We start from the raw sequence: 22,644 nt of genomic DNA, 5'->3' as shown, positions 1-22,644 counted from the left end.
GATTGTAAAAAGAGATTTACGTCCCCCGTTTATTGATATTTTCCCCAAACACTCATTTGCAAGGACATGAATTCAAGCATGAAGACATTGTAGACTCAAATAAAACGTTATGATTCAGCATGATGTATGGAACAAGACAGTATATTAACAGTAAAAGTGAAAAAATGAACAAGCGTGTTATAAAAAGTATAAATATAATACAATCCAAAATCTTAAGGACACTTAATACATTTTGTCATATGACATAAATAGGATTCCTCTTACAATATATTGTCTAAACCAGTAAGACAAAAACAGTGAATGCCTCTTCTCTTTAAAAAGTCAAAACAGGTCAACGTGGACTATTTACAGTCTGTCATGTCAGCACCATCAGAACAATGCTTCTCTGCGTATGGCCTGAGTTGTGTGGTGGAGGCAGAGTGACAATCACACAGATTCATCACCATTGTTTGGAAGAGGCATTCTCTTCATTCATGGTGGTTTTCACTACCGACGTCAGGTTGAATCCGACCAGCAAGGTCTCTGTTGACTTTTTTTTATGTGTTTACTTTGACAGAAATAAACAGCAGCCACAACATAGTTGGTAGATTGCTTCTGTCTTGGCTCACTTCAATGTTTTCCTCTTTTCCCTGACATATAAAAACTCCACATTGGCTGCTTCCAGCTCAGATTTTGAAGGCAGTTAAAACCTCTCTTCCTCTGCGTTTGCCGTGGTGAACCTTTTGAAGGTTAGTGTGTCAGAGTATTTCCTGTCCCAGTTTCTGGGGCAAGAAGACGAAATAACTTTCTATCAGTTTACAGTTACAAAATTGCCTCTTTCTTGGTATACAAGGCTAAAAAACAAACAAACGAGTAAACATCGTTTAAGCCTGAGACAATATCAGAAAATATATCATGTGCTTTATAACACTTACAAAACTACAAAAATGCTATCGCTCCCATTCAAGAAGAGAATGTAAATCCTTAAGATTTGATATAGTCTTAGCTTGTAGCTCTGGGTTTAATCTCTACATTGAATGAACTGACTCCACTACTCTATATACAATATCTATAGCTTGGAGACTCTCAACAATCCACTGTAGCTTTCTTCTGAATGTTCATCATCGGAGGTTAATAATGTCTTTAGGACCGCATGTCTGTGTGTTAAAAACCAACATATAAGGACTGCGTCAGCAGCTGCTCTTGGGATTCATTGACAATGCCCTCGTGGAGAGCAGCTTCGAGCTGCCACAAAGCTTGGATGGAACGGCACGATTTTACGTGTGCTGCAGAGCCGCACAAATAAGATGCCACATCTGTATACACCTGGACACCGGCTCCGTAGTACGAAGCCCACTGAAGACTTAGACCAGCCTGGCTTCCCGGCACATTCGGTAGAACTGTCCCCGCTGTGCGATCAGGTTGGCTGGAGAGTCCATCTCTGAAATTTGGCCTCTGTCCATGACGATCACTCTGCGAAGCGGCAAAAAAAGGAGGAAGATGTTTTTTAGATCCAGCGTTTATTTTTTTACACCTGATCTAACATTTATATGTGTAGTAAAGCTGTGGTTTTGGGTTGTCTAGGCCTATAACTGTGATTAGTATACGGTTAATGTGGGTTGTAGGGCTGCAATTAAGAATGAATGTCTTAATTTAACTTAACTTTCATTAATCATTTTGTTTATAAACTGTAATGTGCCCATTACAGGTTCCCAGAGTCCAAAGTAATGCGTTACATTGCTTATTTTGTCTGACCAACAGTAAAAAAAGTCCAAATGTATTTAAGTTACAGTGATATGAAAAACATTAAAGCAGTAAATCCCCACGTCGGAGAAGCTGTAACCATCAAATATTTGGTATTTTACTTGAACACTTCTTAAAATGACTGATTAATAGTCCAACTTATCATTGATTCGTTTTCTGCCAGTCCACTAAATACCCCAAAATATCGACCACTCAGTAGATTATAATGTACCTGGTGTAGTCCATGATGGTGTTAAGGCGGTGAGCAACGGTCAGGACAGTGCAGTCTGCAAACTGTGTGCGAATCGTGGACTGGATGAGCGTGTCTGTCTCCAGGTCCACAGCAGCTGTCGCCTCGTCCAAAACCAGGATCTTGGTTTTTCTCAGCAAGGCTCTGGCCAGACACACGAGCTGGCGCTGACCCAGACTACACAGACAGAGGAGAGGGATCGAATCACATATCAGATTCTGTCCGGTATGTTTCATGAAACTTTGGGCGGATATCCCTGTAATAAAGTTTGTTTACTGACTAGCAAACCAACGGGTTGTGGTTTATATACAGTATAGTGAGTCGTATCTGTATACCTGAGGTTTTCTCCTCCCTCTGAGCATTCGTGGTTGAGTTTGTCAGGCAGATTAGAGACAAAGTTTTTGAGGTGAGCGAGCTCCAGTGACCTCCACACCTCCTCATCTGTGTAGATGTCAAATGGGTCGAGGTTCATTCGGAGGGAGCCTGAGAACAGCATGGGGTCCTGGGAGAGAGGACGGCAGATGTTATTCATCGCCACACGGTCCAGACTGGTAACACAATTATTATAATTTAGAATGGCTTGGATACGCATTGCAGCTAATGCAAACAGTTTATATGATGAAAGCCAAGGCTCAGATTCTGTTATTACTACTGTCGCACCTGAGGAATGATAGTAATGCGTGATCTGAGGTCATGGAGTCCGACGTCGGCGATGTTGACTCCATCTATAAAGATCTTTCCCTTTGCTGCCTCCAAGATCCTGAAGATTCCCAGGGCAAGTGAGGACTTCCCCGCTCCCGTCCGACCCACAATTCCAACCTGAAAAACAGGTTTTTAGTCAGAACGTACGTATAACATAATTCAAGCAATTTAAACCATCCAGGCTTAAGACGGGTAAAACTATTTTTATCCCACGAGATGACTCACCCTCTCTCTTTCGTGAATTTGTAAGGTGATGCCCTTCAGAGCCAACTCGAGTCCTTTACGGTACTGCAGCCCGTAGTCCTGGAACTCAATAGTGCCTCTCTGGGGCCAGGCCAGGGGCAAGGAGCTGCCTTCAATACTCCAACTCGCCTGAATGAGACAATGAGAAAGGGTGAGTAGAGAAGAAGAAAAGCCTTTGTGTTGTACAGTGTTGGATTCAGTGTTTTGAGCTGTGATTTGTTTGTGTGGGTGTGGAGGGAACACTCACCTCTTTAGCGGTATCAGCATACTCGTTGACCCTCTCCACAGACACAATGTTGTTTTCCACATCAGTCCAGGACCTCACAATCCAACTCAGGATTCCAGTCACCTGCAAAATATCCAACACACTGAGGTTCACTTTAAATCTTATTCTTTCCTGTGCTGAAAAATGCATTTGCTGATTGAGCAAAGTGATGCATTTATATTCCACTTTCTCCAGTTTAACCTCAAATTGCAGTCCCACAATGCTGTGCATGTGAAGTTGGCTGTCTTTGACGTTAATAAGTCGGGTATTGGGAAACCTCCAGAACTGCTGTGTGAGAATGTGTGTCAGCGTGTCTGTTGGCAGAGCCTCTTACCTGGAGGGAGTGTGACACAGCCAAACCAACCATGCCTGGGCTCAGGGTGCCTTTTCCCATCACAGAGAGAATGGCAGCAGCTAAGACCACACCATTACCGACAAACTCCAGATTGACTGCCAGCCACCTGTGGATGTAATATTGATTTAGCTCAGCTGTGGGCAGTCAACTACCAAAATGTGTCCTTATTGCCAAAGCCAGAAGTTATTTTGTGTAACCATGTAACATAAAGCGATCGCAGCAACTGTTGCTGCTTTGAATCAACACTAACCCTCATGAACTGTAACTGAGCGATGCACATTATAATCATCACATCATCTCACCGGGTGGCCACAAATCTAGGGAAGTAGGAGGTCTGATTGAAGTCGACCCTCTTATTAGCCTGCAGAATGAACCTGGACTGCTCGCCAAAGGCCCGGATCACGCTGGCGCCCTGCACCGTCTCGTTGAAGTGGGTGTAGATGGGCGAGCGGCTCACGGCTTCCAGCCTCCGCAGCTGACAGGATGTGGCGACGTAGAAGCTCTGTAGCCCACAGTGGAAAAGTAAAACACAAGTTTAATGAGTGAAAACAAGAGGGAGCATTGAGGGCTTTCCCATAATTCATAGTGAACGTGTGTAACATCTATGTCAGCACGTGGGGGAACAAAACACAAGTGAATGGCAAAATCAGCAGGGTTGGTTTTGGAGCCTGGAGCTTTCCAATAATACACTGTAATGGAACCCAGCTCTTGCTGAGCCGCCTTGAACATAAAACTCTCAAAGAAAAAAAGTAATTTGTGGTGAGTTGAAATGTTGGGGGGAAAATGTACCTGGACAAAGGCGTACAGGAAAGCGAGTGGCAGGATGATCACGGCTGCAAATGGCATCGCAATCAGCACAATGATGCAGACCTCCACGAGTTTGAAGACGTAGCTCAGCATCATCTTCAAGCCATCGGGGACCATGCAGTCGATGGCGTCGATCTCTTTGGCAAAGCGGTTGAGTAGGTTGCCGCTGGGCGTGACCTCAAAGAAAGACATCGGAGAACGCAGCACGTTGATCAGCAGGTCCATGTGCAAGTGGCGAGAGGCGATGATGCCGCAGATGGAGATGGCGACGGTCGTACCAAAGATGGCAATACCTGAAGAGAGGGGAAAGATGTTTGATCGCGTCAGAGTCGAACGTCAACAAACCGGTGTCGACTCTTCATTAGTTTGAGCCGTGAGGATTCCTAGAGCTCTCTAACTGACCTTGCACAAAGCCAAGCGCACCAAACACGGTCAGTTTCAGGTCTGTGTCGATCTGGGTGCCGTTAACAATCGGGTCGTCAGCCCACACGCTCAGCCAGTAGTTGTAGGCCAATGAGGCGCCCTGCTGAAAAGCGTATAGGAAGACGATGGGAATGATGATGGCCAAGCCGATGGTCTTGAAGTACTTCTTGTACATCGCCAACCGCACCTGATGTAGAACAACACGAAATGTACCATCAATCTCAAGGACTTAGATGATCATTATATCAACTATTTTATGTTCATTAAACTTGCAATAACTTATTTCTGGGCCACTTATGCCTAATTTCACACCAATGGAGGTGAAGTCAAAAGCCGTTTTCAGACTTACCCTTCCAGTGCGGGCCTTGTCAGCCTCAGTTAGCTTGCCCAAGTCCTCTGGTACCTGTTCCTGGTCTGTTTCAGACACAGGCTCCATATTCTGCAGGTTGGTATTCGTGGTGTCACCCCTGCAGGATACGGAGAGGCCAGAGGTCAGGCTTGGGATGCCAAACATCTTTATCACAAATTTGCAATTTACACGTTTGTTTACACACCCAATGAGCTGCTCCTGTGACAGGTCTCTGGAGAATGGCATGAAGTCCACCATGCTGAGACGAGCATTGGACCTCCTGGAACCAGCTTCAAGAAAGGGACATTTTTGGGGGTTTTAAATTGGGATTATTCATCTTTAGACTGATGTCTAGAAGTCCTCCTTTCTGCACACGCTGACTTTTATTTATACGGTCACCTTTTAACAGAATGTTTCTCACCTCTCTGTATAGCACTCTCTTTTCGCTCCGTGCTGGCAAATGTGTGAATGAACTCAGCAAAGGCGCCGTGGCGGCTTAGGAGCTCCTGGTAGGAGCCACTCTCTGTGATTTCTCCATCTCCTAGGACGAGGATGAGGTCAGCCTGTGGCAGGAAGCTCATCCCGTGGGTCACTAGGATGCGGGTCTGTATAGCAAGCCACACAAGTGAGAAGAATAGCATGTAAGCCCAATCCAATACTCAATTGAGGCTTTCGTCAAAACAAAAGTATCAGCAAAGTAGTGGTTTCCATATTATGATGAACAATAGCGCATGCCACGTGCCTGTAAGTGGTTTAAGGAATTGTAAAACCATGTTTTAGCTCTTTGCAGCTGAATTGCATTTTGGTTTTGTTACATGTATTACCTTGTCTCTAAGGACTCCTTTTGGTCCGATGACTTTGTCAAAGATGTGTTGGCCCACATGTGCATCAACAGCAGACAGAGGATCATCCATGAAGTACACATCAGCCTTTCTGTAGACAGCTCTGGCCAGGCTCACCCTCTGCTTCTGCCCACCTGAGAGGTTCAAACCCTGCAGGGACACAACGATTCCAAAGTTTAGATAGATAAACTCAAAGGATTTGGAGATAAATAAAAGCCCCGAAACATATCATTTCCATTTCTCCATTTCAATACCTTTTCTCCAATTTCTGTAGCATCTCCAGCAGGTAGGATTTCCAGGTCAGGCAGCAGTGCGCAGGCCTCCAGCACTCGGTGGTACCATGTCTTCAGTTTCTCACAGCCAAATAAGATGTTGTCTTGGACTGTGGCGTTCTGGATCCAGGCCTGCTGGGGCACATATGCCACCGAGCCCTGTGAAGACACATGTCAAAAGAGAGACTGTCAGTATTAATTAAATGAAACCCACAAATGAGAAAAAAATGTTCATGTGGAACACAAGCTCAATACCTTAACAGTGACACGGCCGCTTCTTTTCTCTGTTTCACCAAGCATGGCGGACAACAGAGAGGACTTTCCACTGCCCACATGTCCGACCACAGCGACGAGGGAACCTCGTGGCACATGGATACTGATCCTGTCAACAAAGAAACACATTGTTCTGTAAGTCTCTTTGTTTTTAATGTAGATTTAGTACATTTTATTGTCATTATTTTCATAACTCATACCTTTTAAGACACGGAGGGCCCTCAGCAGACCAGCTGAAAGTCCCGTTTTCTATCACCACGTCTTCCCCATCTGAACAAGAAAGAAAGGTTGAGTAAAATGAATAAAACCTGCAATAAACGCTGAAGCCTGTTCCTTCAACCTGAGCCACAAACAAACTTTCAAAACAAAAATCCCCCTTGAAGTCTTTTCGTCAGAGTGCAGCCTGGGCGTAATTACAAGTGAATTAGCTTCATCATACAAATTATAGAGCTGTTGCTTCTTCACAACCTGTTTTAGGAAGTGTTGACAGATTACAGCCAGGACTGCAGCGGTTCTCTTTTTTCTTTCTCTATGAGTCATATGTCTGAATTCATGCTGTGATTTACGTTCAACCACAAAATGGGAACATCCTATCATTACCCTGTCTGCCAGTTAGCCAGGGACCCAGGAAGTGACAGTGCACAAGATCCATACAAGGTTGTGGTACTCCACAGATATAAACAACTAAATCTTGCGGGCTGTTCATATTGATTATGACAGCCTATGATTTAAGGCAGTATAGGGAAATTGTGGAAATGAAACCGTGCAGAATAGTAATTTATTCGTTTGATGTTACAGTCGATACATGGGTGGGGTTCTTACCAGAACTCGATGGAGCCTTTGAGACATTGTCCCCTTTCAGCTCCTCTGAGCACAGGTACTTCCCCAGACGTCTCAGTGAAACCATAGCCTGAAACAGAAACAGTGGTTAGTTAACTGAGCTGTATCCATCACATGGTACCATCAAAATATACCTTATCAGGCACCATGGATGGAAAAAAACCAATCTCAACACAATCACAGGTATGACCTCACAATGTCACCTACCTGCATAGTCGTGCTTATAGCGAATGGAAGCTGGCTGAGTGGGGTCTTCAGGATGTTGATCAGTGCCATTGAGACAAAAACCTTCTGTGCATCCAGGACGTTCCTGTCATCGAGCGTCACGTAGACTCCAAACATGGAGAAGGCAATCTTGGGGAAAAAGAGATTAAATGTTACATACACAGGCAAAGGCTTGTGTGATGGGGGATCTTTAGAGACACAATTTGTATATATTTGTATGTACGGTACCCTTTTTATCAGTAGCTCCTTTTAGTTCCGTGCTCTTACCAGGAAAGAAGAGGAGTTGAAGGATGCAATGGAGATGGAATAAAGGATCTGAGATTTCTTCAGGGCTTTGAGCTCTTTTTCTCTGTGGCCCAGAACCTGCTCCAGGAAGGCCTTCTCCCAGGCGTAGAACTTCAAGATCTTTATTCCATTCAGGATCTCGTTCATCAGTCTGATGCGTCCGTCCATGAACTTCATTTGGACCTCCTGTCGACCAGACAAAGAGCTTTTTACGTTTTGTCGTGAAAACAATGAAACTATCCAAAGCTGCGGCACAGTGGAAAGACAATTACCAGACCAAAGCAAATACATGCATTTGTGAACATGGGTTTGTCTGCGCTCGTTACAAATGTAGTCATTTTCCTGAACATCATATAACTTGTTAAATTCATTTTAGTGATTTTTATGACAAGGAAAGAACAAAGAGCCTGGAATGTGGTCACTGCATTCAAGACTAAGTTCGATTAAATTGGCAACCAAATGTACAGAAACCGTCTGTTGTTTTTCCAAAGAAATGAAAAATGATGTCCTCTTACTGCCCACCCTTTCCTTTCATTGTTTTTCAAGCACGTTATATGGGGCAGACATCAAAAGGACAAGAGAGAATGTACCGTCCAGGCCAACCACCCACGCGGCTCTTCAGCCACTATCTAAACCAGCTGTGGCATCCCTGACCTAACATGCCAGATGTCAGCGCTACTGGAGCCAAAGTGTGCAGGATTCCTGTTACTGCTTTTACCTGTAGCTTGCTTCTTTTCTTTGCTATGAATCCGTTGAGGGGGAAAATGAGAATGACGGTGGCGATTCCTGCCAAAGCCGATGGGCCGAGATGCTAAATAAAACAAAGAATGAAATGGTGTCAAGGGCCTCTCAGTTGAAATGCAGTTGTGCATGAATGAGTGGCATTGTGAAAACATTTGGACATACCTGCCAGAGGAAGAAGAGACAAAGAGAAATTTCAATAGGAGCCAACCAGACAGCGTTGAAGTACACCACAAAGTCCATGAGCTTCTGGGTGTCTGCCGAAACCAGATTCACAATCTCGCCCACGGTGCAGGTCCTCCTGGCTGAGCTGTTTATCACCAAAGACTGGATTGACGGCAAAAGAGACAAAGACATTTTAGCCCTCAGTCGTCCAGTATAAATGAACACCCTCGTAAAGATCTCAGACAATCATTCATTTAAGATAAAAGCTGTTAATCTCACTTGATTTTGCCATTTAAAAGGTAATTTAAGTGGTGTCTAGAGGTTAGCGGCTACATGTCCGTAGATGCAGATACCCACCTTCCTGTAAACCAAGCCCATAACAGCCGTCTTCACCCTCATTCCCACTGTGAAGCATGTGTACATGTACTGATGGCTGAAGAGGGACTGGAGACAGGACAGCAGGAACATTAGAGTGGCATAGAAGTAGCCTTTCCACAGCGGAGCATCTTCGTCTCTCATGAAATCCAGCAGAAGACTGTGGAGGAGGAGATTAATCAGGATGTTCAGTTTTTAAGTGCATGTCGGTCAAATCAAAAACTCTGTTTATGGTTTTCCCTGAAATGCAGTGAATGAAAACCAATCATAGCAGACACAGACAGGTTTTTACTCCGTCAACATCCCTTTTTTTTTAATTCAATGTGGTATTATGTGACCTTCATTGTGTGCCTTAAACCAGTGGCCGTTAGTGCTGCTGCGGCTGCTGGCTGACTGGTGCGCACAAAGTAGCTCGGGTTGCACAACAGCGCTCAGCTTGTGGCCGGGCTGCCCTCACACTTGGCCAGCGGTTCCCTTATTGTGGTCCGACAGCATTGCTGCCATTTAGAGCCTCCTCTGCCTCTCGGCCTGTCCTCCTCACTGGAGAACAGAGGGCTGTGGTCTCGTCTACTTTATCTGCTCACAGCTCTGTGACCATAATTAACACTTGCACTCATTCGGTGCTGTGCATCAACAACAACATTCCAGTCTGGCTCGTGGGATCGTGCGGCGGGTGGTGGGTCAGCCGTAACCTGTTTACATTGCTGCCAGCTTCTGTTGTTGTTTGAGTCACAAATCATTGAAAACAGGACAATGAAGGTGATAGCTGAGGTGTTAACCAAGGAGTTGTTTCAACAGTAAAGTATATCCATATATGTGGACTGCAGTATCGGCTTAACCAACGTTTCTTTAAATTATACCAAGAAAATGTAATCTCTTCCACTTAAATCCCTAAATTGGACAGTTAACCCCCAAAACCACAATAAAGCCTATTTTTACTCTCGCCTGTGCTGCAGTCCATCCAGGTAATTTCAGTCTGAACTGAGGTTTGGAAATATTGGCTGCAGCTTTCCTTAATACAGTGAACGCAATGACATTTGGTTTGTGGGACTTCGAGCACCGAGAAAGCTATATTTGACAAACTCAATAACAATAACATCTTTTTCCAAATATAACGACATGGTCACTTCCTTATGAGCAATTTCATTGAGAACTTCTTGTTCTTCAATGCGATCATCTTCATGCAGAATAAAAACAAACATTTGTGGATTATCTTGTTATTTTTGGTACTCTTTGCACTATGAACCAAATAACCCTGAGCTTCATGGTACTGGGTCGAGAGAAAGCTAATATCAACAAACATTGGCAAATCACACAACAGCTATTCTTTTTTTGTTGCCAGATTGCACTCATTGTGAGAGCAGATTTAGGTTTCAGGAAACTCTTCCTGGAAGTCTTACCTGAGCACCTGGGGGATGGCGAACATGAAGGCATCGTGGAAGATGATACACAGGGTACCAGTCAGAAAGTACGGGCCGAACTTGCGCGCCATCGTCCTGAGCAGGAAGAAGCCGGAGCTCTGCTCCTTCTGCAGCTTCCTGAGGAGCTGAGCCTGGTCTTGCAGTCTTCTGCTCCCCATTGCCACGCCCGACGCTAAGGCCTTCTCCTGCCTGCCAGAGCGAGAGAACGCACGCAGTTACAGACCAGCTATCTGTGTCAGAGATGCCCCAACATGATGCTGGCGCCTTTAATGTCTTTAATGTAAAACTGACTGTAAGAAAAAACCTGTTGTTATTCGTACCATCACTGATGGACTCAAGAATTCGCCAGCAGTAAAAAAGCATTATTCACTGACATAATTATTGGATTTAACGAGGGATCTTCAAAGCACTGGATCGTGTTAAAAAGCTTTGACACAAGGTTCTTGCCTTGACATGATGGTGCTCTGTGTCCTCAAGGGACCGCTTTGGACGCCTCGGTGATGAGACGTCCTGAATTCAAATTTACCGCAATCATAGCTAAGTCATGCTGTGCTTGGGTCATTAACTCAACCGGCACCATGCTGACGTTTGGCCACATTGCAATAAAATGGAATTGATTCTTTGTGCAGGACACGTGCATCTCTTGTACATTCTACAACTACTAGCTAATGCACAGAGAAGATTCACAATCACAGCACTCATTAAAAGGGACAGATTGTATGCATGAAAGACAATTTAATGCTAGCACTGTCATTGTGAGCATGTTAGCATTAAGCCCAAAGCACAGCTGACCCCGTGTACAGCCTCACAGAGCAGTTTAAACAGTTGTAAACTCTTAATTTTGTTTATTCTGTCTTTTTAGAGTCTGTCAACTTTATGAAAGCCAAATACCAAATTGCCGGGGTATCCCTTCAAACCATCAGACTCAAATTAGAAGGCGTTCTCACTTTTGAAGTTCGGCACATTCATCTGTCCAGTCCTCCTCCAGCTCAGAGATTATCTTGCGCGACGTGTCTTCCTCCCTCAGGGTCCACAAGTCCTCTGCTGCCAGCGGGGTGCGATATCCTTTCACGACAAGCCTGAGGAGGATGATTCACACAGATAATCGTCAACAGAACACATATTATTGTAAACAAGTACAAACTGTCGCTGTAGTGAGTCAGCCAAAGCCAAAAAATTAGGGGTTTTGAAGAACCATCTTACCCTGTGAACCACCAGAAGAGAATCTTTGACAGGAAAGAGGCGTCTTTCACGGGACAGGGATTCTGCAACAGATTAAAGACCGGACTCAATGTTGTTTTCGCAGTAAAGCTCTCACCACTTTAAGGCTTTCGAGACACACACAGCTTCACAGAGGCCGTCGATTGATGGTTGAATGGTGCACTTGTGAGGAGTGTGTTTAAGAATGCTAACGTGTGTACAGTCAGGTGGTCCATTGTGGGGAGCAGAGGCCATGAACTCCCACAGGAATAAATAGAGTTCAGTGGGTGGGAGATGACGTTTTGAGGTCTAGCTCAGACAGAACGGAAATGTCTAATCACACACTTTCCAACAAGTGGACACACACACACACACACACACACACACACACACACACACACACACACACACACACACACGCACACACACACACACACGCAGAAACACAGCAAGTTTGTCCTCTCACGCATTCTTTATGGCATCTCTCCACCCTGCCAGCCCCGCACCAGGGTGTTTGCTCACTTCATTACCAGCGCTCCCGCTCTCCCTCTCTTCCTGTGAGTAACTCTAACCAGAGCGTGGGGTGGAGAGGAGGAGAAGGTGGAGGAAGACGAGCAGGACACACCAAGGAGCGACCAATGGGTGTGTCCACCAGACTGCGGCTTCTGCCCCCTCAGCCTCTTCACCACCGGCCGAGGGTTTCGGAGGGACTTTTCCAGCTATTTTGATTGTTTATCACCCGGGAAATGTTACGTCACACGTCTGTTTGATTGATTAGAAGTTCATTTTCATTAACCTGTCAGCTGTCCGAAATCCACTTGCTATTTGGAGCTGTAGCGTCATCAGGCTCATGTTTGATGGGATAGTGAGATCTGTATTAAGTAATGCCTGTCACAGGCTCTAAGCAGCGGTCCTGATGTTATCCAACGCTGGAGTGAGTGAGTCGCGGTGATGGTATGCAGGAGAACAACGACAAACACACACACACATATTAACACTCTCCTCATAGAAAGCCAAAGCGGTGAAGTGAGAGTGGAAGGAGGGAGGGAGAGAGGGAAGGAGGTGAATCACATCATTTCCTCCAAAAGGGAAAAATGTCCTGACAACAAAAGTTGAAAACCACATGATAGCTGCTCAGGCGTTTTCTTTCCTGTGTTTTGGATCGGAGTGGACGGACGTTTTTGATGGAAGTGGGATACATTCTCCTCTGCCTACCTTTTCCAAGACAGTTTTTCCCTCTGGAGGCTGGTCAGCAAAACAGCACAGGAAGAGCTGGACCAATTGGATTGTGAAGTAGGAGAAGAAGGCGAGGTATCGTACAATGTCTGAGGCAATGCCCTGTGGAATAGGAAAGCACAGATTAAGGAGGCTGCTACAGGGCTGAACAACACCAGTCTTTTAGCCAGAGTTCCTTCAGTTTATTTGTGTTAAGCTATTCCAGACAAGTTTTGTAAGTTAGACTTCTATTTCAAGCTAAGGAAACAATTAATTGTCTTTGTGGCCGTGCACATGCCAAAGAAAAATAACATTGCTCTTATTAAATCAAGACATACGGGTTTCATCTCTGTCAACATTGCTCAACATATCACACAACATCCTGTGGTATACAGCGTCATTTATCTCCACTGTGGCTGGACAATACATTGCTTTCCCCATGCTAACACATTGCTAACCCTAACCCAGAGGGATGGTTTACACACCAAGATCACAGACACAATAAAGAATGTTTTGGACCTTAAACCCAGTCTTTAATGGTGTACTTTATATAAATGAAGTGATAGTTAAAGCTGCTTCTCAGTCACGCTAAGAGCCCGTATCTGTAAATAGGGAGATTGTGGTTTCACAAACCAGCACCCTTACAGTCAATCAAGGGAGCAGCTGCGATATTAACCGCTCAGAGACTTTTGTGAAATGTAGGACTCACTTGTTATTCCTGACGTAAAGAAATTGTGGGGTTTGGCAGATGCATTGTTTACTACTGGGTCAAGGCCAATGCCACAGCCAGTCTGTGCAATGTGCAATGGCTGCGCATGAAAGTCAGAGCCATGGTAAACAGTAGAAAAGGCTTTCTCTGAAAAGTGTGGTGCTGTGCCCAGAAAGGAGATATGAAGGGTCCAAATGGTTCCGGCCACACAGTGAAAAACAGGGTCAGGATGGTCGGAGAGTGGGTGGCAAAAATGTAGGTCAGGCGACTAAGAATGGCCAAGGGTCGACAAACATGAACTCAGTCAACTGGAAACATCAACGCTGCAGAGTGAATTCGACACTTTCTTCATAAATATTCACAAAATGTGTCAGTGCAATATTTAATGTGAGTTGACACTGCTAAGCTGTGCGACACAACCTTTATCGTTGTTCCATTTTTTAACAAGATTAAAGTACTTTTTTACTATCTCAGATGAATTGTCCTGCAACAGTAACGTTATCAGCATCATAGTTAAACTTTCTACAAGACATACTGTAACACTAACATATGTACAAAAACCTGTCAAATACAATGTTAAAACCTGCAGCCAGTTAGCTTAGCACAAAGACAGGAAACAGCTAACCTTGCTCCGTCCAAAGGTAGCCTAAAATCCTCCCACCAGCACAGCGTAGAACCACAGTGTTGTTTTTACTCTTTGTTTTTGTACGTATTTTTGTACGTATTAAACAAACGAGACATAGCCCTCAGAGAAAGTCAGGTAAGCTGTTTCACCCCGTTTCAGGTCTTTGTGCTGAGCTTATTAGCATATTTAGCTGGCGTATGTCTCAAAATGTCCAACTATTCCTATCTATGTAACAGGAGTTATTAGCTTTTGAGTGAAAGTCAATGATAACTTCCTTTGTTTTTAGGGTGTAATGAACAGCCCCCGCATCATCTCATTAGACATCTGTTCGTTTATGTAGTTGTCTTAATTATCTCCAGTCCAACTTTGACTGTATCTTCTGCAACCATTTCACCTCAGTCTACCTATAGCTATGGTAGGCTACCTACCGTTCACTCTCATGACCAAGCAAAAGACTCAAGACCTTTAGAGCAGCACCCATATGAATTTGGTTATTCAAGAAGTAGAGATATATATGATATGAGGGAGAACTATTTAGATGGTCACATGTGCATCCATGTGCACACGTGTGGTTGAATGAAATGAAAACATCTGTGTCTGAATTCTAAATGGCATCGCATTATGTGCGGATGCATAGATTTCCATCTGGCTGTGTTTACAGCAGTGCAGGCCCATAAACACAGCGCTGACGTTCCTCTAGTCTGACCCTGGACTGCCGTGTCTCACCAGCATTTATCCAAGGGCCATCATTACTCTCCCCCAAGCAGTGTGGGAATGTCACACTGAGGACGATAAAACAGAAATATGGATGTGTGTGTGTGTTTGTGTGTCTTTATAGAAATGCAAATGCGACTGCCCTACGACTGTGTGCGCTTAAATAGAATACCCCATACAACAATGATTGCAGTGTCTGACGCGAGGCACAGGAAGAAAAGGAAAACTTAAACACACACAGGCTTGACCAGAATTGGCAGTGTCATCCTCCAACACTTGGTTAACGTCGGCTACCTTGGTTGAAATTGGGGGATGAAACAGGAACTCTTTGCTGACACAGGGTATATCTCAAGCTATGCTGCTGGAGTCTTGTGTCTAGACTATGGGTAGGAGTGGACCTGATTAGATATCCCTGCATGGTGTTTTCACGCTGTAAGTTCACTGAGTTTGAACCTGACAAACACACTTACTTTGGCTCTGAATTATTCCTTATTTTCAATATAGAGCATTTTGGATGGAGCATCATGTGTTAGGACACTGTGTGGTGTTATTTTGTATTAATCAATTGTCTGAAGAAATACCTCGTCCATGGCCAGCTGGATCTTCGCTCTTAGAGGCACCAGGGAACAGACCACAGCCAAGACCCAGAACAGGAAGAGGAATACAGAGGAGCGACAGCCTCTTATTCTTTCCAACTGGATGATGCACAAGGCCAAGATCTAGAGAGAGACAGAGAGAGACTTTATCTAAGAATCCACATGTGGGGGTCCCACAGCACAGGAGAGGAAACAGTCCCCGAGCTTGGAGAACACTCAAATCTCAAAAAACAGCCTGGAGCCATTCAACAAGGACAGGAAAACATGATGAAATACCTTTTTGGAAGTAAAAAAAAAATCTTATTTACCAACCAATTAGCATTATTTTTTAAGTCACCTGCTAGTTCTACTTCAAACCAAACTATTGTCTAAGTTGCTCTGGCTAGAACCTCTTTCTGAGCTGTAATAAAGCCCTATCTCTCCCGTATTAGGTGCCGATGTCACTGCCAACCTTTTCAACAATTAGAAAAATTAGATTCACTCTGATCTAATGCAGCCGATGGTGGTTTTGAGAAAGAACTTGGGATTCTGGGATTTCCCTGGTCGTCGCCACAGATGGTTTCTGGCTGACTTCTGCCTACAAAGAAATTAGTCCATGGCATGCTCCATGCCCTGCACACACTTTCCTTTAAAAAACAAACAAGCTCTATATCGTGATGTTTACTCAAAAATAGACCAGGTTCAGTGTCGTATGTCCTCAGAGGAGTCACCCATCTGCTGTTGAACCACTGTAATGATTGATGATGGTTCACGATGAGTACCGCATTGGTTACTTTAGGATGAGCCACAGAACTGTCCTGTTATAAACCATAGCAGCTTGGTAATTATATACGTTTCTCACATCAACAACCCTATACACTTCGTGATGAGAGGTGCACAGATTTCTGAGTGGTGATCGTGAGAGGGTGAAGATCCTCATGTGCTCTGGTAGATATAAACAACATACAGGGTTTTCATTAACTTGCTGTGGTGACACACTGATTCTTTTTTCTTGCGTTCATTCATTTTCCCTGCACACTTGCTACTTGCCAGTCTATTGAAGGAGGAATACAGAGAGACAACAATCATACCTATGGGGAATTTAGAGTCTCCGGTCCACCTGACTGCACGTTGGAGCCGAAAGCACAACTAAAGAGGGAATGCAAACACAGAGACAACCGGCCAACTGAGAGCACGTGAACGTCCAAGACCTCTAAGAACGTCGATGTGCTTGGAGGGGAAAATGTACCGATTACAGTTATTCTAACGATAAATGAGGAGCTCTTTACTTCCACACTTTTTTTGCAACACAAGTTGCATCGATTGATTTTTGGCCACTTGGGAGGAACGCAACAAGCTGTAAACAAATAATTTACTTATTATCCCCCTATGAAGTTTAAATTGCAAACTTATTGGCTTATTTACACATCCAGCCGACATGAAGCAACATGGAGTTGAGTCGTGTTTGTCTCTGATGAATATGGGTCTAATAATCACTCTCCTTTTAGCTCTAATTTGGTCTCCACTAGCTCCACTACAATGTGTCTCTCTAGCAGCTAAACGCTCTGCTATGTTCACCAGCTAGTCGCTAACTTCGTCTGTCTGCTGATTGGTGCTCGACATGTAGCGTCCAGGAGGATTCTTAACGTTTGTTTTTCTAAAAATAGCTGCCTCCTCGTCTGGAAACGAGGTCGAGGCCGTAAAACCAACTCAATTAGCTGAAAGATGTTTAAAAAAAGTCCACAAGAGCCGAGGGGAACTGCAGTCTGTGATCATTTTCTGTGTTTTCATCCCTACAAGAGATACACAACAATTCATGATGATTAAAACACAGTTTTTACAAACTAAATATATGTTCCAAACGTGTTGAAGTGTTGAAGTTTTCTATGGTACTGTATATCTACATCTCCCAGTATCTCGGTCAGCAGCACCAAGCCCATGGTAAGAACTTCATGTCCTCGACTGCTGGTACTTTAAGTCGTGAAGAGGTTGAGGCTGCATCAGCCTAAATCCAAACCTTAGCATAAGTAGAGGAATCATAAAGCTGACCTTTGGTCAGCATCCGAGGGCAAGGACCGTGCTATTCCTAGCCTTCCGCTCTGACTTGCCATATTGCTCAAAACCATCAGCCATCTGTTTGTAGAAGTCAGTGGGTGGAACTAAGTCCATCACCTTATAATTACATGGGAAGTGTGCAGCGCTCGGGAAGGAATTGGACCTTTACGTCACGGTATTGCTGATTATAGTCAGTGTGATGTGAGTGCTTTTCATCATATCATTAGTGAGCACGATTTGTGGGCTGAGAACTGTTACCATACAAGCTGGTCCAAGCAACAAGAGCACAGTGTTCCAGGCCGGTACCCGGGGAACGGGTGCTGGTGGGTGGCTACAATCAGCATCAAGAACATAATATCCTGTAATAGCGAGAGGACTGGCAAGTAGATTTACAGATTGGTGACGAGATCTTCATTAGATTTAGTAGATGTTTGTTGTCAGTCCCCTTGGCCTGATAAATTATATTCTCAAAATAAATGATCTTTTTTTAACTAGATCCCTCGATACAAGAGACATCTCAGTGTATTTCTAGCCAAACACGTGCTGCTATTGACTCAGGAGTCTGAAAAGACCACAGGTGGGCAAGGCTGTCTGACTTGGAGACTATGCAGGACCTGTATTAGGCTGCAGAGAGAGGAAGCTTTGTGAGTAAACCTATACAGCTCACTGGGCTACAGCAACGCATCCTATCCGGGCTCAGCACCCTTACTCTACTGCGTTGTAAATGTTACATCACTCCTTTTCGGGACTAACAGCATTTTCAACTTTCCATGCCACCCATGTTGTCAGCTGCACTCATCTTCTTCTTTTGCGCCTACTCATCAGTGTAGTATCATTTAAAATCTGCAGAAAATGAGTGGGATGAATGTTCTGAGAAACATTCAGCGTCATTTCCATCAACAAATGCCACTGAAAACATTTCTCTAATTGCACACCAGCCCGTATCGTCTATAAACACTGTTCTGGGGGTTATAGTTTGATTCAAGATGTTTGAAAGGAGAGACAAACAACATTTGTAAAGATTAAAGCTCTCATCTAGACTGCATACATCTGCACAGGTCTTGCACTGATTTGGATCTAAACATTTGAGCGCTGTTTCTCCGTAGACCTGAGCAAATGAATGTGCACTATAGATTTTGGGTATTGTTTTGTTTATTCAAAACCTCAGGTTCTTGTTCCAACGTTGCACCTTAAATACAGTCTTGGCCAGAACAATGGCACTCAAAGAAGGAACTGGAGTCAAAGCTTCCCGTCCAACAGCACACCTGTAGCCTAGCCTGTATAAAGACTGAACCTTTCTATGTAATTAGGTTTAACAGAGGCTACAATTGTGTTTCATCACCGTTGTATTCGGTGGTTTTGTGTTTTTTAAAGATGAACAAAAAGGTTGGAAGAGATTCAAATGAGCTTGATTTAACGTGCATGATGAGTCAAAGCACTCATTTATATGAAACTACATGATTAGAAGAGCATCAACGAAAAACGTGATTCAATTACTTTGAGTGGACAGTTTATGACTAAGTCCGTCCTGCAGTGGTGTGGGGAATAGTCTCTAAAAACATCTGAAGCATTTTGGGTTTGTATGCATATTTGTATGACAAAATACAGCCACAAATAAAAGAAATGTATGACACAAAGAGACACATGTGAGACCTTGTATGGGCCTCGTGTGATTTAAAAGTGTGTCTGATTTAAAGGAGAACTTTCTCTGGAGTGTACGGTCCACTCAACAACGTATAAGGTATAAAAGTGCAACTCAGAAGTAGGAAGAATACTTTTAGAAACGGAACCGGAGAGCATCATGGGTGCTTGGCACAGCACCTACCAAGCACGTTTTTCATTGTATTGAAACTTTGCACATACGTACATACTTTCATTCCACATCAAACAGTAGCTGATGTCACTACACATGTACTCTGCACCCTGATGAGTGGTGGTCAAATACTGGCGGCGTTTACACGGTGCTGTAATGTTTGCATTGCCTGCAACACTATAAATCTTACCCTCGTCATGCATCTTTGCACCTCAGTGTCTGGCCAACATACTGTACATAGGCTATATATCCTTTCATTTGCTGCACATCGACATGCGAGCCAGCTGGACACAAGCTCAAATATTCCCAAAACTTCTGTTACCCAGAGCAACACTGGAGGGATGTCAGATCAGTTGCATATCTCAATAGTTAAAGCGTTTTCCATACACACACATCATGGGTGCACTCGTATTCTCTAAAACTAATGCACAATCATGCACACAGTCATTGTGGAAGTGCCTTAAACTTGCATTCTCAATGGCCATCAGAGGCAGATACCTATAGTTGCAAAAAGTAGTCTGGATGCATGGAAGTCTATGAGAAAATGACTCTACTTTATTCCCTCAGTAAACATTGTAAACATGAGTTTATGGTCTCAATCGCTAGTTTCAAGTCTTCTTCAATACAGCATGATGTTCATTAAGTAAATTATGGTCCATTTAGAGTCAAACAGACCATAAAGCAGGGTATGCTTTAGGGTGTGGCTACCTTGTGATTGACATGTCGCTACCACGCTGTTGTCCGGTCTGGGAGTTGTCTATCTTTATGTCTTACAACTTTAACACTTTCGCAGTGTGTTTTCAGTTCAGGAAAGGTAATTGTAACCCTTTGGTCAACTAAAAATGTCTTGTTCAGTGTCAAGATGGCGTGGGCAAAAAAAAAACAAGATGGCAATGACCAAAATGCCAAACTCGAGGTATCAAATTGGCAGTCTAGAAACCAAAGGGTGCCGTCACAGGGACTATGTCCACTTCATATTCAGTCTATTGTTTATACAGTAGCCCGGAAGGGACAAACCAAACACTGGCTCCATGAGTGCCTTTGGTGTTTTTGAAGGCCACTGTATGATCTCCGACAGGAAAGGGAGGGGTGAGTGGAGAGGCATTCAGTTCTTTGCAACCTCACTGCTAGATGCCAGTAAATCCTACACACTGCTCCTTTAAGCCATTATCCATGGTAAGATGGACCTTGATTTATAGATTCAACACTATGCTGCTCATCCACCCTTGATGCACTGATGCAACGCATGCAATGTTAGAAGAAGGCCCTTCGCTTTTACCGCACAAAAAATCATAAAATGAAAATGACTTCAGTCAGATAATTCCCTATTTGGACAGGTATAAACGTGTGGGTGAACACTAGAGTAGAATCAGTAAAGAGCCACAGTATTTACCAAAGTCATGCTGCGTATGATGGGGCTGAGGAGGAAGACCATGTGCTCCTGGATCTCCTGGCTCCTCTCCAGCAGGATGTAGAAGAACTCCACAAAGCCAAAGGAGGCCAGCAGGAAACCCAACACCTGGGCAGGACAGGAGAGTAATACAAAACTGAATGGAAAAACTCTGTTGTCAAATTTGCCAGTATATTTATTTTCTGTTAGCATTGGGTTTTATGTTGAGAAAAATCAATAGAATTTTGCTTTTGTATCTATTTGCAATCAAGTGAAAGCCCTTGGACAATAAACTGACGACTGGCCAAAGTCTGTGTGAAGTCTCACCATCTTGGCGGTGCAGAGGCAGGACATTCGAATGCGTCCGGAGTCATGGCAGTAGAGGTGAAGGCAGTAGAAAGGCGCCAACAACCACAGATAGATACAGGGCACCCACACCAGTACTGTGTTCTGGAAACACTGGGTCAGGTCTGGGTTGGCTGTGTACCACGTACGGTTCCAGTCCTACAACAAGGAGAAAGTAATAAAGCCAGAAGTTTAGATCAGCAGAATATACCTATAAGTCAAACTGTGAGATGTGATCCATCATCTGACAGATAAAGTTCATGAGAGCCAAGTCCAGAGAGTTCAGACTTCAGACCTCATCCATCAGGGCAGCGCAGAGGGAAACCACAGCAAGTCAACAAAATAATGTGTCTTTGCCCAATCCTGCCAGTGTGTGTGAGTTGGAAGGGGCCCTCTTTTGCTAAAAAGCTGAGTCAGTTTGTGGCTTTTTTTCTGACCACGTCTCTGGCTTGTTTCCTAATTCCAGGAGGACAATATAAGCTGTCAACACATTAAAATGTGAGGTCAAGGATTATACTGATAATGAAGCTTATAAATAGTAAAAGTCCATACAGACGAGGTGTGCCAAAGGTTTGAGATTGTGTAACAGCAGCAGAAGCAAGATGTGTTGTCTCTAACAAAAGAAAGTACCAGGGGCTAAGTGGCCTGTTGTTGTCTTGCTTCCCTTGTTTATCACTTCACTGGCCTAATGAGGGGCACGGTGTCTGGCTGTGCTAACGAGGCTGCCCTGCGGAGTCACCACAGGAAGTGGTTTACAGCTTCTAGCATGGCGGAGTAGTCTGGCACTGCTGGTAGACTCCCAACTGGGATAAGGAAGAGAGGCAACAATTGGTGGCAGCTGCAGCTTCATTATGTAACGCAGCCCTGCTGGTGAACCACGTCAGGTGAGACGCACTTTGGTAGTTGCTGCTGCTCTGGGAGAGCGGCGTGTCTCAGCGTGAATAGTGATTAATTCAAGTTTACCATCAATTGCCACCGTTTCCCACCTTTGGAGCCTCAAGAGTCTGACTCATGACCTGATGGTAGGATACCTGTGAAAATCAGAGGTGACACTCTTTGCCTGCATCAGGGTTACAACAATTCCCACACAGCTAAACCTTTATAACGGAGGTGGTTGTGATGAACACACCATTTGTATCCCAGTGGTCTCTGTGAGCACTGATGTACCAAATCCGTTCAAGTGATAAATCTCTTGAGAGGCAGTGTGTGGGAGGCTGCTTTCACAGACCCTTCTGACTCCTGCGGTCAGTGGCAGGCAATGAACAGAACACTTTTATGTAAGAAATTCAACTTGTCAAACCCTCTCCAAGCACTTTCTTCTGCATTTTGCTCAGTACTCAGCCTATTTCTGTGGTGGGAGCAGTAGATGCCACTAGCTTAGGTGTCTATTTTTACCTGACAAGCACAGTGATGTGAAAGTAGTAGAGACTTCAACTGCGCTGCAAACC

At 44.2% G+C, this 22,644-nt stretch overlaps 1 protein-coding gene across 1 annotated transcript; it reads right to left on the bottom strand.

Moving 5' to 3' along the window:
* Positions 1 to 12: 12 nt before the first annotated feature.
* On the bottom strand, positions 13 to 22,209 carry abcc6a (ATP-binding cassette, sub-family C (CFTR/MRP), member 6a). Its single transcript, XM_076090857.1, has 31 exons — positions 22,183 to 22,209; positions 21,179 to 21,355; positions 20,855 to 20,980; positions 15,600 to 15,737; positions 12,971 to 13,093; positions 11,759 to 11,820; positions 11,503 to 11,634; positions 10,535 to 10,744; positions 9,117 to 9,294; positions 8,760 to 8,921; positions 8,572 to 8,664; positions 7,836 to 8,039; positions 7,551 to 7,697; positions 7,326 to 7,413; positions 6,704 to 6,773; positions 6,486 to 6,612; positions 6,213 to 6,389; positions 5,941 to 6,108; positions 5,538 to 5,721; positions 5,322 to 5,406; positions 5,117 to 5,234; positions 4,747 to 4,954; positions 4,327 to 4,637; positions 3,840 to 4,039; positions 3,517 to 3,643; positions 3,165 to 3,266; positions 2,900 to 3,046; positions 2,633 to 2,791; positions 2,308 to 2,474; positions 1,955 to 2,149; positions 13 to 1,452 (listed from the first exon to the last, which is right to left on the bottom strand). Exons 1-31 carry the CDS (start codon positions 22,207 to 22,209, stop codon positions 1,344 to 1,346), a joined length of 4,521 nt encoding a protein of 1,506 aa, XP_075946972.1. The 3' UTR covers positions 13 to 1,343.
* Positions 22,210 to 22,644: the final 435 nt, after the last annotated feature.

The sequence above is a fragment of the Anarhichas minor genome, unplaced genomic scaffold (genome assembly GCF_050575085.1).
Source record: "Anarhichas minor isolate MPS153535 unplaced genomic scaffold, ASM5057508v1 ptg000012l, whole genome shotgun sequence".
Lineage (NCBI taxonomy): Eukaryota > Metazoa > Chordata > Actinopteri > Perciformes > Anarhichadidae > Anarhichas > Anarhichas minor.
The sequence above is the reverse complement of the archived record's forward strand: the minus strand, read 5'-3'. Positions and strand labels throughout refer to the sequence as shown.

What these genes read in the sequence shown, in the direction of transcription:
- abcc6a (XM_076090857.1), bottom strand. Translation starts at nt 22,209, where the DNA reads ATGAGTCAGACTCTTGAGGCTCCAAAG. An exon ending in CCTAGATTTGTGGCCACCCG is followed by an intron (nt 3,644 to 3,839) that starts GTGAGATGATGT and finishes TTACATCCACAG; the next exon opens with GTGGCTGGCAGTCAATCTGG. An exon ending in CTGTGTCACACTCCCTCCAG is followed by an intron (nt 3,267 to 3,516) that starts GTAAGAGGCTCT and finishes GATATTTTGCAG; the next exon opens with GTGACTGGAATCCTGAGTTG.